The 17,264-nt window shown below is 38.5% G+C and overlaps 1 protein-coding gene across 1 annotated transcript in view; it reads left to right on the forward strand.

Moving 5' to 3' along the window:
- Positions 1 to 16,402, forward strand: part of faf1 (Fas (TNFRSF6) associated factor 1) — a 134,003-nt gene extending 117,601 nt beyond the window's left edge. The window contains exon 19 of the mRNA XM_057840868.1: positions 13,562 to 16,402. Within this exon, the coding sequence (XP_057696851.1) occupies positions 13,562 to 13,645 (84 nt within the window). The 3' untranslated portion in view covers positions 13,646 to 16,402. The remainder of the gene's footprint in view (positions 1 to 13,561) is intronic.
- Positions 16,403 to 17,264: the final 862 nt, after the last annotated feature.

Genomic DNA, 17,264 nt, shown 5'->3' on the forward strand with positions numbered 1-17,264 from the left:
CATGCTGTTTTCTCTCACTTCAACAGTCAGTCACTGTTGAAAGTATTCTGCATTGAGGAGTGGGGCAAACTTTCTTCAGACTGAAGTCAGACTGGTAGATGGCTACAAAAAGCGTCTCACTGAAGTTATTATTGTCAAAGGGAGTAACACTAGCTATTAGGTGGTAGGGTGTCCTAACTTTTTCATCAGTTGGAATATGCATTTTTGTTGATAAATTTGGTTTAATGAGTAAAACAATATTCATTTTTGTTGTTTACCTGCAATTAAATCACGTTCTTTCCCAGAGACAAGGAAAAACAAGATCAGACATTGATATGTGAACATTTCTTAATAGAGAACCGAATATTTAATGGGGTGTCCTAATTTTTTCACCTGACTGAAGCGTGAACAGTGTTGGTAAAAGAAGAGTATTACATTTCTGCAGTGTTGTGTATCCAGCAATTTTTTTCAAACAAATTATCAATTATACTAAAGTAGATAAAACACAAAAGAACATTGTCTTATTGATAATTCCTACAGGTCCAACAATTTAAAAAAGTTACTAGCCAGAGTTGCATGTTTCACGTTTCCCTTCAAAGTATTAGTAAATCAATGACGTATGTACAAGATGTTCGGTTGGTCAGATATGTTTGCAATGCCTTTTCATTCAGGCACTTTTACACAAGCGCATTAAGACTCCTCAGCCAATCATATAGCATACATACTGTAGACTGGACACTCATTACCTCAGATCCTTGATCCAAACTGTCAATGGCAACAAATGAGCTAAATAATACCAATAACGTTGTTTAGGTTTCGTTCTAAAACAACTGCTAATTAATCTGTGGTCGGCCGTTAACACTCTTTTTCTTTGCCAATCCTCCCACTTCCTACTTCAGTGCATATCAATTAGTGTGCCTATTGTGAATACAGTACATGATGACTGAGGATACAGTTGTCAGCGCCAGTCGCTGCAGTTCTGCTGAAGGCAGGCGTCAGCCTCTTGAAACCAAAATCATTAAGCATGCTCGGTCGCTACGCTCTGTGGTAACGAGCTAATGAGCACTGTTTTAACTACTCATTTAATTAGCTGTGCCGCTGGAAACAAAACTGAGATTTTCCATTAATCAGTGGATGGGGTGGAAGTATTGAGGTGTGTGTGTCTGTGTGTAGGCTTGCCCAGGCTGTCTTTAGAGACCAGTACGGAACAAACACCTCAAGCCAGTGCCCACATTAACACGTACTGTAGCTCGCACTTTGCTGTGTCACAATCGCACAGTTCACATGCCTAGATATTTTCATACAAACACATGCAACGCTCACAACTTTTTCACGTAAAGCACTTACTTTTTTTTCTCATTATCAAGAGTAAACAGGTTTTGGAGACAGTGAGAGAAGTCTGCAGTAAACAAAGAAATCTGAGAAGACGCTTAATAGGGAAATGGCTGAAGAGGACACATGGAGTAGTTAGTGAGAAAAAGATGGATGATTGAGAAAAGTGATAGATTCTAGGAAGACAGCAGATGAGTGGAAGCGCCAGTATGAGGCTCTGAACACAGGCCCTGGTCTAATCCCGCAGCTCTGAGTCGTAATTAAATGAGGGAGAGCAGAGAAATCCTCCATCCCGTCCAGACGCTCTCAATGTTGCTCTGCCAGGATCGGAGGATAGAGAACTATTGCTTTTGTAATGCCACACAACTGTTGACATCTCAATTCTCTCTACTTCTTTACAGCTTTTTCCGAGTGTCACGCTTATTGTATTTCCGAGTAGCCCATATCCCGTAGCTCTCTTTACATTTAAAGCAGACCCAAACAGTAGTTCAGAAAAAGCAAGTATCTCAGAAACTCCTGAAGCTAGCTCAATGGAATTGAACAGTTTACGTGCTTAATATGATCAGTTTTATTTATTTAAATTTGGAAGAGGAATTCGAAGATTTGTGAATTCTTTGACCAATTTCACAAGTAGTGCTGGGTGATTTGATGATGTAATGTACAGTATATCGCCAAAGCGAAAGTAAATTATTTATCCAGGGTGTGATAAATCGCCACACAACACAAACATATGGTGCATAAATTAAACAGGTAATTGGCTCGAGGTGATTTTGATAGACGTTCAGTTCATTAAACTCTAAAAACTAAAATGGATTGGACATCTATGACATGAGTTGATAAAAAATGAAAAATATTATTAGGTGGTGAACAGGCATAGGTACTACTACTACATAGGGGAAAAAGTAATTATTAATATCTTGTCTTTTTAAAATGTAATTATCACAAATATACTAAATTGTGGCATATTGTTACTGTGATATAAAATTGGCAGTATTGTGGTATTTTTTTTCCCCATATCGTCTTCAGCACTACTCACAAGAGCTAAATGTACACTGCTTATGGCACGGCACACGTCAAATTGTTGCCATGCATAAGCAGCCTTTCCCTTTAAATTTCTTGTGTACCATTTTTTTCTCCTGAAATCTTAAGGGTAATATTCATGTTCAGTTTGTGGTGCAATACAAAAACATATCTTTTTTTAGGGTAACATTTATGTTCTACTACACTGCGATTTTTAAATATTGGCCATGATGGTGGTACTCAGAGAGCCAAGTACTACTTGAGGTGGTACTTGATGTAAATGTGTTGACAACCACTGGCCTAAATTATTGGCCTGCGAAATAATTGATGGCGGTAGAATTCCAATTCATTTTGACTGAGAAGGGCTTATTGAACATCTATCTCTGTTAATAGCCAATTAGTTAATGTGATTATTAGATGTCTGTAAAATCTATTTTTATACATCGGGCAAATTAAATGTCTCGAATTTCTTGGTTAAGCCGCTTCCCGAAAACGGCGCCAATCAGTGCCCATCCGTCTCTAATTTTTGGACTCCTCATCAGCGTTTGTCCCAGTGGCTTATCTCCTCAGCACTACAGCAGGCCTTACACTGGCATCATTTGTACGGGGCTTAGCCGTGCTCAGGGAACTAACCCTTTCTACGACTGTCTGCAAGTTTGAAGAAGGAGGGGGGTGGCGGTAGACTTAATGTTTCACTTCTCTCCATTCAACAATGTTCCCGCTTTTTTTTTTTTTTTATGGCCCGAGGTCATCTTCCCTCATTACCAGTTGAACATGTTTAGACTGTTCCTCTGGCCATCCCGTCTTTTTCAGACAGCCAAACACTGTCAAACTAGCATATTATTTTCCTCACTCTTGATACTGTACTCTTTCCCACTCTACTAAGCAGTCTTCCAGCACGGGTCTCAGACAAAACCTGAGATTCTGTAAAAATAAACAGCAGCACAAAAGAAGCCTGTACTGCGCTGGAATAGATTTTACATCTGTTGTCGCAGGATTTTTTTTCTTGTTATCTGAACATTTCTGTCAAACATCTACATCAGTTTATTTTCCAAGTAGTTTAATGCATCGAAAGTGGCTTCCTTTGCCGAATTCTTTCTAAATAATAAAATGTGGGACGTGTGACAGCAGAGATCACGTCTTTTTAAAAGCTGCAATCTTCGCATTTTTGCCTCGACCACCTTCTCACCTCTCAATCCCTACAGTTTTCCTTCCCTTTGTCTCAATTTCACTTCGCTTCCCCCTCTGTGCTACACCGTCCTTGACTTCGCTTATAATTATTTTATTTCTTTTATTAAATCACAGTGTTTTTAAAAATTAAAACTTTACTCAGTCGAGTTTTTCCACATTTCGAGTTTTCCCCCTTAACCTGTTCTTTTGTGTTTTCCCGCCCTGGCGCGACATGCTGTCACTGCTCCTGGCAGCTGATAATGATCTCCCACTGCTTTTGTAATTGGCCAAATAAACACTACACAACACGAGTTTAAAAAAGGAGAAGCTATTTGGTTTTAATTAACGTACGAGGGGCTGTAATGGCCTCTTAGAAAAGCGTTATTACGGCCGCACGTTTAATTATGTTGGTATCGAACATGGCGTGGGCCTGTGTTTATTTTGCCTTTCTTTTCTGTCATGCTGAGCATTGCTCAATGCCACCTCACTATTTAACATTACAATCAAACCAATTAACAAGTATTTACTATTCTGATTAGGTTTGAATTTTAACAATGATAGAAATCAATGTTGAATTAAATCTGAATTAAATAAGACTTTATTGTTATTACTGCATATGACAGAGCATACAACTACATTTAGAGCACTGTTCCACTTGAGGTTCAGCATAAATTTAAAATCTATTAAAAATATATGAATAAAATAAATGCACAGATTTAAGCAGGTAATAAGGCGCATTGATACGTACAACATTTAGAATTAGAATTTGCATGTATTGTCTTTGTAGATAACAGCAGGACAGCTTTATTGCACCTATTGTTAGCACTGATGGCGCTGGAAAAATTCATTTATGACCCATTTTATGCCATATTTAAAGTAAGCAGCCTCAAAATTATGACTAACTGCTAAATATCATATGCAACAGATGATCTATATAATAAAATTAAAACACTCAATATAAGAAAAGATAACATTGAACTTTTGTTGACACAATTAGAGAGGTATTGGTTCAACAAATTATTTTAAAAAATGATGTATAAGATAAATAATTGACACTGGTGTCACTATTTGTCAACATTTAACTAAGGTCACATTAATAAATATATTCCTTTCAATTAATGACTGCCCTTGTCAAATCACCTAAAATCATATTTTAAAAATTCTAATATGAAATAAAAAGTACATCATGTATACATCTTTTTCATATTTTCTTATATGTATATACAACCCCTAGCAAAAAGTGTGGAATCACCAGTCTTGGATGAGCACTCACTCAGACATGTTATCGTGTAGAACAAACTCAGTTAAAAAGCTTGAAAAAATAATGAATTAGTTCAAAAGTGCATCTCTTTAGCATTCAGAAGGACTAAAAGAAATGAAAAAAAAATATTGTGGTGGTCGGTAAATGTTACTTTTATAGCGCAAGTGCAGGGAAATATATATGGATTCACTCCATTCTGAGGAAAAAAATGTGGAATCTTGAGAAACAAACAAAGAAATAACAATCAAAACACATCTCTACTATGTAGTAGCGCCACATCTGGCTTTTATGACAGCTTGCAGTCTCTGAGGCATGGACTTGATGAGTATTCGTCATCAATTTGTTGCCAACTCTCTTTGATTGCAGTTGCCAGATCATCCTCCAGCTTTCCTATCCCTTCAATTGAAAATATGTTTGTTATTTTCCAAGATGACAATCCATCATGCCACAGAGCTAAAACTGTTAAAGCATTCCTTGAAAAAAAGACTAATCCAGTCAATGTCATGGCCTGCAAATAGCCCAGATCTCAACCCTATTGAAAACCTGTGGTGGAAATTGAAAAAAATGGTCCACAGCAAGGCTCCAACCTGCAAGGATGATCTGGCAACTGCAATCAAAGAGAGTTGGCACCAAATTGATGAAGAATACTCATCGAGTCCATGCCTCAGAGACGGCAAGCTGTCATAAAAGCCAGAGGTGGTGCTACTAAATAAATACTAGAGATGTGTTTTGATTGTGATTTCTTTGTTTGTTTCTCATGATTCCATATTTTTTCCCCTCAGAATGGAGTGATTCCATATATATTTCCCTGCACTTTCTCTGTAAAAGTAACATTTACTGACCACCACAATGTTTTTTATTCATTTCTTTTAGTGTTTCTGAATGCTAAAGAGTTGCACTTTTGAACTAATTCATTATTTTCTCAAGCTTTTTATCTGAGTTTGTTCTACTTTATAAAATGTCTGAGTGAGTGCTCGTCGGAGACTGGTGATTCCATACTTCTTGCCAGGCTTTGTACATACATATTCAACTTTTATTTTTTTGTTTTTTAAACAGCGGAACTGCTCTTTAACCACAATGAAAAACCCGCACATGAAAAACTGTTGCATAGATAATTTTACTCCAAAGCACTGCTTTTTCATGAAGGTTTAGGACTCAATTGGAAGTGTTGAAAACTTTATTGACACAGCATTGAGAAATGAACAACAAATCAGAGTGCTTGTCCATGTCTCTCGCATGCACGCACACTGGCATGCGAGGCTGCCGCAGCACAGGAGGAGAAAGTATGGCTTAGGCAGAGCGGCGGAAAAACAACAGCTTTGTTTGTTGACAGATGCCTCCATGCTTATGGTCTGTTAATTGGATAACAATGTAAACAATCACCGATGGCGCCCGTCTCCTGTGTCAGTGTGGCATCTTGTTTCCCTACTTTCCTTTTCAGAGTCAGATGCTGCGTTTCCCCTTGTCGTCGCGACTTCCATCCGCGCATCCAAATTTTGCTGTGAACGCACATGCACACGTTGTTAAGGCTAGGTGATTTGAAGATTGAGATTGTAAGTTAAAAAAAAATTTAGGTTGATCTCAGTGATCAACCGTGATGCATTTGAATCTTCAACTTCCTCCAACATACTAGTATGTGGTGTCGCTTGACCTATTGACTTGTAGGCTCTAATAAGCCACAGTTTTTCCTCTTTTACTAAGATATGTTATTAGAAACACATATAATGTTCCCATTGATTTAAAAATGTATAATATTTAGTACATGTTTTGACCGACGGTGGGCGCCATGTTTTATGGACGCTCGGGTTGATGACGTAGATTGTCACTGTCAATCGATGAATACTACCGGGTTACTCCATTTCCTTCTACGCTGCGAGACGTCCAACACATGCGCTCATCGGTTAAAAGCAGCAAGTAATTACTATTTGTGTTTTTATTGAGTCTTTTTTTTTTGTTGCCTCAAAATAGTTTTCCATGTTTTTCCCTCTCATGCTTTTAAGCATAGTGTTTTCTTTTGGTAGCTTTAAGGTATATTGTTAATATGTTGACCACATTAGTCACGTAGCATATTTAAACCAACCTTATTTGATATTACTACGTTTTACTGGTGTCAACAATAATCAATGCGGCGATACATCCCGATGCGGGCCATGGACGATGTGATTCGATGCGGGCAACAAGCCGAATCGATTCAGCACATATTAAAATATATAAATCCGTTCAAAAATCTTCCGGTGATGCAATGGATTTGGTTTCCCCATTTGTATTATTATTCTCATGTTTACCTGTAGAGGGAGCTACTGTACAAGCAATGCAGGGGGGACGAGGAACCCAAATCTGCTTCCTCACGGGAGTGACGTCACAGACATGCGCAATTGCGCAGTGGCAATCGAGAAAGCAGAGAGATAAGACATAACAACAATGGCTGAAGCAGAGAAAGAGGGAGCGCGGAAGATTATTGATGCACCAAAGACATTGAAAGCAGGCATATGGAGACATTTTGGCTTCTATGAGGTTGGTGGGAAACTTGACGAAACTTATGCGGTGTGTAAAAAATGTAAGGCTCCTACTGTGTGTTTAAAAAAAAAAAAAAAAGCCCTGGTCTCATTCAAAGCACTAATTAAATGCTGTGATGTTTTTTTTATTTATTTTTATATATATTACTATTTTCATTTGACTACAACCAGGAATGACACAAGAGCCTATAAAAGTTGTTTAATGTCTGACCGGTTGTGTTGCCTCATGATTCACGAAAAATATCCTTTGCTTTAGCATTTTAATGCATCCTAGGCTTTAATACACCGTGATGCATTGCCGAATCGAACCGAATCGAATCGTGGCCCCGTTGAATCGAATCGAATCTAATCGAATCGTGGCCCTCCGAATCGTAATCGAATCGAATCGTGAGGGCAGTGCCGATGCACACCTCTACTACGTTTAAGTATTTTCTTAAGGCATCTTTAGTATGTTCTGTCTGTATGCATCTAAACAAAACAAGTTGAATCGAATCGAATCTAATCGAATCGTGGCCCTCCGAATCGTAATCGAATCGAATCGTGAGGGCAGTGCCGATGCACACCTCTACTACGTTTAAGTATTTTCTTAAGGCATCTTTAGTATGTTCTGTCTGTATGCATCTAAACAAAACAAGCTGAAAGCAGACGGTATTACTTTGGGTGTCAAATTTGCCTCTTGTAGGATGATTTGCTGATGTAACATATTTTGGCATAACACCGTTTTTTCCCCTACTTTTGTCTCGCCTCATCCCGCCTTTCCTGTTCATTTTGCTTTTGCTGCTCGTTTTGTGAAATATCAACAGTGCTGTCATACTCATTAATGTTCCTCTCTGGTTCAAATTGAAAGGGTTGAACAGATGATATGTTTATGTCGCTACAGTCATACTCTGGAACCCCGGCAGCGTAACCATGTGACGTCAATGCCCTGCGATGTGAACAACAATGACGACCTACTAGTTAAACTAATTTTACAAATTGTATAAAAAAGAAAACATCAAAAGGGGTCCTTTTGTGTTCCCGCCCTGGCGCAGCATGCTCTCACTGCTCGTGGCAGCTGATAATGATAAACATTATTTTTTGAACAACGAATAGCTTAATGCTACCGAAAATTAGCTTGATTTGCCTTTTGTTACTCCCAAAACAATTATATTTGAATAAAATGTTTAACTACTATCAAATTTCTATGTTTTTTTTTTTTAATCACAGATTAAAAAGATAGAAAATCAAGCTTTAAAAAATCATGAAAAGAATTGATCGTTCGATTTGAAAAATGAAATTGTGATCCTTTTATGGGACAGATCATCCAGCCCTACGTACATTTGTATTTAGTTTAAAAAAAAAAAAACATGCCCGCATACAGACTTTTCAAACCTCAGAGCTTCATTTACTCCTACTTGATGCTGTTGTGTCGCAACAACCTGCTGTGCTCATTAGCATGTCAGCTATTTGTGACGCCCCGCTACTGAGGTGGGGAAAAAGGAACACGGCAGCCCAGTTGGTGCCACATCCAGCCGTTGGGATGCTATACGATAGCGGCAAGTGCGACACAGCCATCACGCCGTGCTGTGAGTTAGCTGACGAGGTCAGGGGCGCGAGGTGATATGGCAGCCTTCCCGGGACTCCCGCTGAGAAGTCAAGTGTCTAAATGGCACGTTGAAATGAGGGCAAGGAGATGAAAGACGGGGAGTCAAAGACCGCCGCTGTGCACATTGGTGTGACATTTCTAAACACCCTAGGGAGATGTAAAGGGTTGCCTGATGTTGATATGTCCATCACCTAATGTACTTGACTTCATTTTCCATTTTTTCTTGGCATAGACAGACAATCTAGAAATATAATTCACAGTCAGTGCTTTAACTCCATTGCTGCCATTGACAGAGATAGACGCTCAATGCATTTTTAACAGAGAGGTCTGGGAACAAGTAATTGCTTTCAGCCTTCCGAGTCAAAATGGATTGGACGTCTACTTACCATCAATGGCAACCAATCAGTTAAATGTGACAGCAAGGAAGATGTTACATGTCTCTAGAACAGTTATAATTTCTTCACCTCCTAAGGCGTAATACAGCGTAATAAGCCAAAGTAACAAGTAAGTGAACTATTACAGTCTAAAACAGTGCACAAAAAACCCTCTCTAATGGGGCACTTAGGAATGTTTACGTCTTACTAATTGATTTAGGTCCAATGGCTGTTAACAAAATTTTGGGCAATGAATCTAATACTGATCCTAGATTTTCTGTCATGTGAACGTTTTTAAACTATAGGATCTCCATTCACAAAATGAAAAACACTGTACTTAAAGGGATGGACAACGCAGGAATCGGTGGCGAAAAAGTGTTGATTCCGCGGGAGAAACCATCATGATTCTGGAAATAGTGATTCTTGATTCCGCAACGTGAAAGATTTTCTTCCGCAAACATGAATAAAAACAGCCTAAAATTACTCTTTATAAGGCACGTTTATGCAATAATGACGTCAGAATTCTCTTATAAAATTATTTGGAGAACAAAATCACAGCGAAACTGTCGTTATAAATAGATAAACACGCATATTTTCTTTGTCACTGTTGGGCAGATTTATTTGCAATTATTTCAAAGCACAAAACATTTCATTAAAAAAATAGGTTTGTGGACAGATCAGACTAGGAAAAACAACTTATAAAGTACAGAGCATTCATTAAACAAACCAAATTACAGCTTTAAAATAACAGCCTTCTTGTAATTTCTGATTCCATAATCAGCTAGCAGGGCTAGTGCCAGGCACCATTATACCAGAACATTACAAAAGAGCACAACGAAACTTTGTTTGGAGCATCCAGCTGTATGAGCTGGATGGATGCTCCAAACAAAGTTTCGTTGTGCTTTTTTGTAACAATGACAATAAATATTCTGAATTTAGTGGCTAGGATGAAAAGTTTGTGACTGTTTTGATTTTCGTGTGGGGGTTGGGGGTCAACTAGTATAAATGAACTTCATGTTAAAGATGCTTGCTCAAAGTATTTAAGTGGCAGATTTCTCAGACTTCTGATAATGGAGAAATAATGCTTAAACAGAAAACCCGCTTGCAAGCACAGTCATTTTCCTTTGTCAATTACAGTATGCCCATGCACATAAGTATTACAGGGGTGTGATATTTACGATTCTTAGATTATTCACGATTTGGCCGCTAAAGATTCAAGAACGATTCACAAACATCCATTTTACGATTATTTTAATATGCTAAGTAAAGCGGAAGTAAAACACAGTCAGCGCGGTGTTTGGGACGCAATGAGGAATGGACCGAGAGTAAACATCCACAGCTCATGCCGCTAGATAAAAAAAAAAAACGCCAACAAACACTACAAACAACGCCCAGTTGCTACAAACTACGCCCACATTATACTACGGTAGATATCACATGTATAGAAAACTAGATGCGAAATGACACTCGGCGGCGTTAGCACATGTATAGAGAACTAGATGCAAAATGACAGACTCGCCGGCATCTTAAAGCAGTAGACTTCTCTGGAAGGCCGTATTGTACTTACTTTTTATCTAAAATACTCCTAAATCAGCAAAATCTAGACTTGAATCTATCTTTAAATGATAAAACAGTTTTAAAACTTTCACATGTCAAAAGCAAACAGAAGGGAATTTAGGGAATAACAGGAGCCATTTTAACATCTTTAGCGGTTGATTCACGACATTAAATTAATTGAATGTAGTTTAAAGCTGCTGCTACAGAATGGGGAGTTGAGTATTTAATTTACTGTTTTGAACTGTTAACTTGATATAGTATAGATATAGTAGATAATACTATAGTTTATTTAAGCCTGAGAGGATTTTTGTACTATTTTTGTACCTAATGTGCAGACATTAAAAGCAGGTAATATCTGGGTGGGGGGTGGGGGGGTGCGTCTATAATCGAATCATAGCCTCCGAATTGTAATTGAATCGTGAGGTGCCCCAAGATTCCCACCTCTAATAAGCAGTGATAGACTCAGGTGCATGGTATGATAGGTATTGCTGACATCATGAGGAATCATGGATACTCGCATTTGATTGGCTAAAGTAGTACTGTCATGATAATTGTTTGCCCTAACCCTGCCCACAGTATGGGCAGTTACTTCCCAGAAATAGTGACATGTTTTTCTCCACTATTACTCATCAGAAAAAGAAATTCTGTGTTGTTGTTTTTTTTAATTATTAAGCAAGATCCTTTCCGCTTGGATGCACCTGACAAAGATGTTATTTGTCCCTTTAATTTACAAAGAATATGGCGAGCTGTGTGCTTGTAGTTACAAGATGGTAATTAGACGTGGCGGAAAAAAGCTTGTTGCCAAGTATAATCACTTGGACTCTTTTGTTTGTTTCAAGACTGCAAAAAGTGAAAAAATGATCAACCATGACCTGACGGAAATAAAACTGTTGAAAACCCACTGAATGTGTAATGCATTTAGATGCGGTTGTGAGTTTCACCCTCGTTTCTTATCTGACGTCATGAATGTCATTTCAAAGTGAGAGAGGCTGGAAGGTGTGACTCGTTCATGGTCAGAGTTCACGTTTCGTTCCCGACAATAGTCTGTCTCCGACCTGTCATTCTTTTTGTTGCGAGGTCAACCTTTACTGCACTGGGCTTACCCTTCGACCCACGAGAGCAGGTACAGGGAATCGCTTAATTATCCCACCGTGTGGTTAGAATAGGGGCTGTAATCAGAGGGGCTGGAACAGCAGTCATCAGATAAGCCCTGGACACATCTCATTGTCACAGCACCTCCCCGCCACACAGCCTATTCAGCCCAGGTGTTAGATTGGCCCGATGTAACACAACCCCTCCAGTGATTAGCTCACGTAAGCGAAGAGGCCCACGGGGTGTCAGAGCGAGTCAGATTGTTTAAAAAAAAAAAAAATACAGGTCGGACCCCCTTCATGTGAGCTAACTCAATCAGCGCCGAGGTGGGTGGCACTGCATTATTCTTCTTTCCCTGGACCAATAGTTTGTGCTAACTTTCTTTCGCCAAATTAGTCATTATAGGCCATGCAAAACACAAAGGTGTAGCCTTTCCCTCTGCTACACTATGGCTCATTCAGCCATTAACATCAACCACAAGTTAATTTACACTCCTCATAATTTCTAAAACTCAAATGTTAGGACAGTTACTACTGTATTGCATTACGTTCTAGTAAGCATGCATTCAAATGATAAAAATACTTACAACACAACAAAGTCTGATGAGAACATTGGGATGTTGATTTCGACAGTTCAAGGTTTCGACTTCTAGGTTTCGAAGATATTGAATGAGTTTGATGTGGAAGAATTTGAAAGACTCAATAATTTATTTCAGGCAAATGACTATTTGGTAAATTTAAACAATCTATTTTAATGGGTTTTTTTATTATGACATTTATAATTATCTAATTAAAACTAATAAAAATAGAAAAACTATATTAAAGAATAAATACCTTTTATTGAGCCTCTTAACTCACTGGCTGCCATTGACTTCCAATCTACTAGTATTTTAACTAGGAGAGTGGCAGCCAATGGCTGTTCTTATTAGCCAATATTTTTTTAAGGGGAAAAAAAATCATTAATCCGTCTTGTTTTTTTTTTTATCTGAATTAAAAAAAAAAAAAAAAATTTTTTTAAATTAAATTTTCATTTTCACTTTTTTGAAATATACATTTTACACTAAAAAGAAAAAGAAAAAGGGATTTAAATTTTTTTTTTTTTTTTTTTAAAGCATGTTTATAAATTTGAAATTTTAAAAAGAAGGAAAAAAATCCACAAAATATTCCCTGATATTCATAGTCCTCTCTTTCATTGAGGACAACAGAAATGTTATCCAAATTTTACTTCAGCGGGAAACATGATGTTGTGGCCGTGGCGCAGTTGGTAGCTGGAGTTGTCCTGGGAACAAAAGCGTCAGCGTTCGATTCCCGGCCACGACTGCCCACTGTCAAAGTGCCCTTGGGCAAGGCACTGAACTCTAATTTGCTCCCAATAGATTGGCAGCGCCTTGCATGGCAGCAGCACCATTAGTGTGTGAAAGGGTAAATGTGTGCTAATTTAAAGCGCTTTGGGCATGGTAACCATGTAGATGAGTGCGCTATTTAAGTACTCTCCATTACTCTCAATTATTTACTCTACCTGACCACACAAAATTACGTGGTGGGCCAGATCTAGGCCCCCGGCCACCAGTTTGACACATGTGATCTGAGATTCTGCCAAATATAATCCAACAGACGACATGAAATTTACTTTTAGTATACAGTTCTACCAGTCTCATACTTCTGTCTCTCCACAGATCACCCAGTTGGATCCAAGTTCAACTCTATTGGAGGCCAAGTTGTTCCCACAGGAGACTCTCTTCCTGGAGGCCAAAGAGTAAAAAGAGACAGAGTGAACTGTTCGAACACACGAGCACGGGCCCAAAACCCATGTGGGTCTCCACACATGCACACACACCTACTGACACGCATACACATACATGGACACACTGGCATGCACATGCAGTGACACTTAAGTGCAAGTAAACTTCTCTGCCCTTGGGCTGATCATGGTACACTACTGTTTGGTGTAAACATGTTGCACAGAGGAGCAAAGACAATATCACAAGCACACAGCCAACCGATCCTCCCCCAAAAAGCTACAACTCCTCCTATCCTAAATCTTTTGCCCTTCCTCCCTAAGTCTTTTACACACTTCACATCATGTGTGTGTCATCATGTGGCCCCAAACACAACACAGTGACGGCATGGAGATCCCGACTAGACAGACCTAGACCTGTCACAGGAAAACAAACTTGTTCACCCCCGATGTCCCTAATTCACCACACTCGAATCAACTGAGGCTGCTTTTCCTTTGTTACCACGTGGTTTTGCGTTTGAAAGATTCAATAAAAGCCAGCGAGAACAGACAAGACCTCTCTTGTCCGCCTGTATTCCCCAAACCCACCCATCATACGCTCCCCTTTGCCATTCCTCGCCCCCAAATGTGCTTTTAGCACCCACATTTTCATTAGCCTGCTTTGTTTTTTTTACCCTTAAACATTTTTTAAATTATATACTGTGTCAAATGTGTGTTACAAACTGACACATTTTGTCACTAACTCTATTTACGTTCAGTTCGCATCTTTTACAACCATTCAAAAGTGACACAATTTGCCGGATAACATCTGACATAACATTTGTCCTCAGCATTCATTAAATTAATGCTCATAACAGTGTCATGTCATAATTATGACGGTCTTATGAACCCACTGTCAAAGAAAGTTTTACCAGTTGTTTTCCAAGTAAAAGTAAATTGAGCATTAAAGGAAAAAAAACGACACTTAATGTAAAACCTCTTTCTGTTAAAGACGGTTGCTCAAAGTATTTAAGTATGCAAGTCATGTGCGAATCTTCGACTTCCGATAATTTAGAAAATCATATTTAAACACAATAATTGACACCAGTTGTGAGCGCAGCTATTTTGTGACATCAGTTATACACACATATAGACTTGACCATCAGTTGACTAGACAGCTCCTACAGACATTGCACTACACCTTCCCGGAAGGGGCCGACGCAGACAGAGTGTTGAGGTGGCTTTCATTGTGATAAACTCAAACACATTGCGTTCAAACACCGGATTTAGGTGGAAAAGGACGAACGTTTTACTGCATACAAGCAGACAGGAGTGTCTCAAGATTGATTTGGTCAAGGATTCAAGGTAATTATTACATAAAATAGCACCATGCTTGCACTTTGAAAAGTTGTGAAAAAAATGAATGGGGAAAAAATAGCGTAAGTTAAGCTTGAAATATTCACATAAAATGAATGATAACTGCTTGTTTTTTGCTTTTAACCAAGAATCTAGACCGTTTTATGTTCATATCTATAGAAAATCTGGGATGTACACTTTTATTTACAAGAATTTTCAACTTAAAAAGCTCTTTGTTTTGTGATGGCTATCATTTTGTATCCATACACAGTAGCGTTTTTGCCCATTTTTTTGGGACAAAATAGTAATAATCTAGACATTTCCGCGTCTATACAAAAAAAAAATCTGCATTTTATGTGTTTTATTTGATGTAACATTTCAATCAAAAACGACGAGCCCCAGATAGCTGACAAGACGTGCTAAGGCAATCGTAATATCGGTATTCAACTTAAATAAGTAGAATAGGTAATATTAAGTAAATATAGATTGTATATAGAAAAATGCAAATTTTGCTTTTGTTGAGTAAAATTAAGACAATTCTGCATGCTTTCGTCAAGTATTAAATTTCTGATGTGAAATTTGAGTGATTTAATTATAGCTGTTGAAAAGTTGCACTAAATAAAAAAAAAATTATGTTGCTATTTTGGGCAAAGACTTATATGATATATTAAATATTGCTATTGATCCTGAAAATCTAGGTGATTATCTCTGCATTTGGTGATTTTTGTGCATCTAGCGTAAAATTTGAGAATTGTATAGCCATTTTAGTTTTGTTATACTTCTATAAAAAAATAATCCCGATTTTATTAGGGAAGACTTTAAATATTTTTTATGTCGCTGCTCATGGAGACTCATATATGCCTAAGGAAGGTGCCTTTTTTGGTTTCAGGTCGCTAGCGGCTTTGGTTTTGAAAATATTCGAACTTGAAGTTTTTGTAAATAGGCCCCCTAAGGATCGCCCCAAGCTCCGTGTCCCGTCAACTGATAGTGAAGTCTATGACACAGACACAGATGGACTCGAGCACAGGAATGTGTGTTAATGAGTATTAATAATGTCACGAGGAAGGGCGGGCAATCTATGACACTCACATTTGATTGGCTAAAATAGTACCAACCATAAAGCACATGTCTGCTCCAAGTTGGGCGGCCACTTCCTGGAAATACTGGCTTTTATTTTTGTTTTTTTCCCGACTAAACATTCTTTTTTTTTTCCAATGTATTAAACATTCTTTCAGCTGGGATGAACATTACAAGGGTGTTGTCTTTCCGTTTAAATATGTAAATGGTCAACCAAATTATGAAATTTGGTGTAGTGGAAGTACTCTAGCTTAATGCTTGCATATAATACAAAAAATTGCATGTCATGAAGCAGCAACATACAGAAAATGCGTATAATACTCACAGGTACAATAGAATGCAAATACTGGTCCTTCGAAAAAAATTAGCATATTGTGATAAAGTTCATTATTTTCTGTAATGCACTGATAAACATTAGACTTTAATATAGATTCATTACACACAACTGAAGTAGTTCAAGCCTTTTATTGTTTTAAAATTGATGATTTTGTCAAATAAGAAAAAACAAAAATCTCTATCTCAAAAAATTAGCATATCATTAAAAGGTACTCTAAAGAAGCTACTAACCCAATCATCTGAATCAAACTCAAAACCCCTGCGAAAGATTCCTGAGGCTTTAAAAAACTCACAGCCTGGTTCATTACTCAAAACAGCAATCATGGGCAAGACTCCCGACCTGACTGCTGTCCAGAAGGCCATCATTGACACCCTCAAGCAAGAGGCTAAGACACAGAAAGAAATTTCTGAGTGAATAGGCTGTTCCCAGAGTGCTGTATCAAGGCACCTCATTGGGAAGTCTATGGGAAGGAAACGCTGCACAACTAGAAGAGGTACCTGCAGACTGAGAAGGACTGTGGAGAAGGGCCAATTCCAGACCTTGGGGGACCTGCAGAAACAGTGGACTGAGTCTGGAGTAGAAACATCCAGAGCCACCGTGCACAAGCGTGTGCTGGAAATGGGCTACAGATGCCGCATTCCCCAGGTCAAGCCACTTTTGAACCTGAACCAGCGGCAGAAGCGCCTGACCTGGGCTCCAGAGAAGCAGCACTGGACTGTTGCTCAGTGGTCCAAAGTACTTTTTTCAGATGAAAGTAAATTTTGCATGTCATTCAGAAATCAAGCTGCCAGAGTTTGGAGGAAGAGTGGGGAGAAGGAAATGCCAAAATGCCTGAAGTCCAGTGTCAACTACCCACTGTCAGTGATGGTCTGGGGTGCCATGTCAGCTGCCG

This window comes from Corythoichthys intestinalis, chromosome 7 (genome assembly GCF_030265065.1).
Source record: "Corythoichthys intestinalis isolate RoL2023-P3 chromosome 7, ASM3026506v1, whole genome shotgun sequence".
NCBI classification, from domain to species: domain Eukaryota; kingdom Metazoa; phylum Chordata; class Actinopteri; order Syngnathiformes; family Syngnathidae; genus Corythoichthys; species Corythoichthys intestinalis.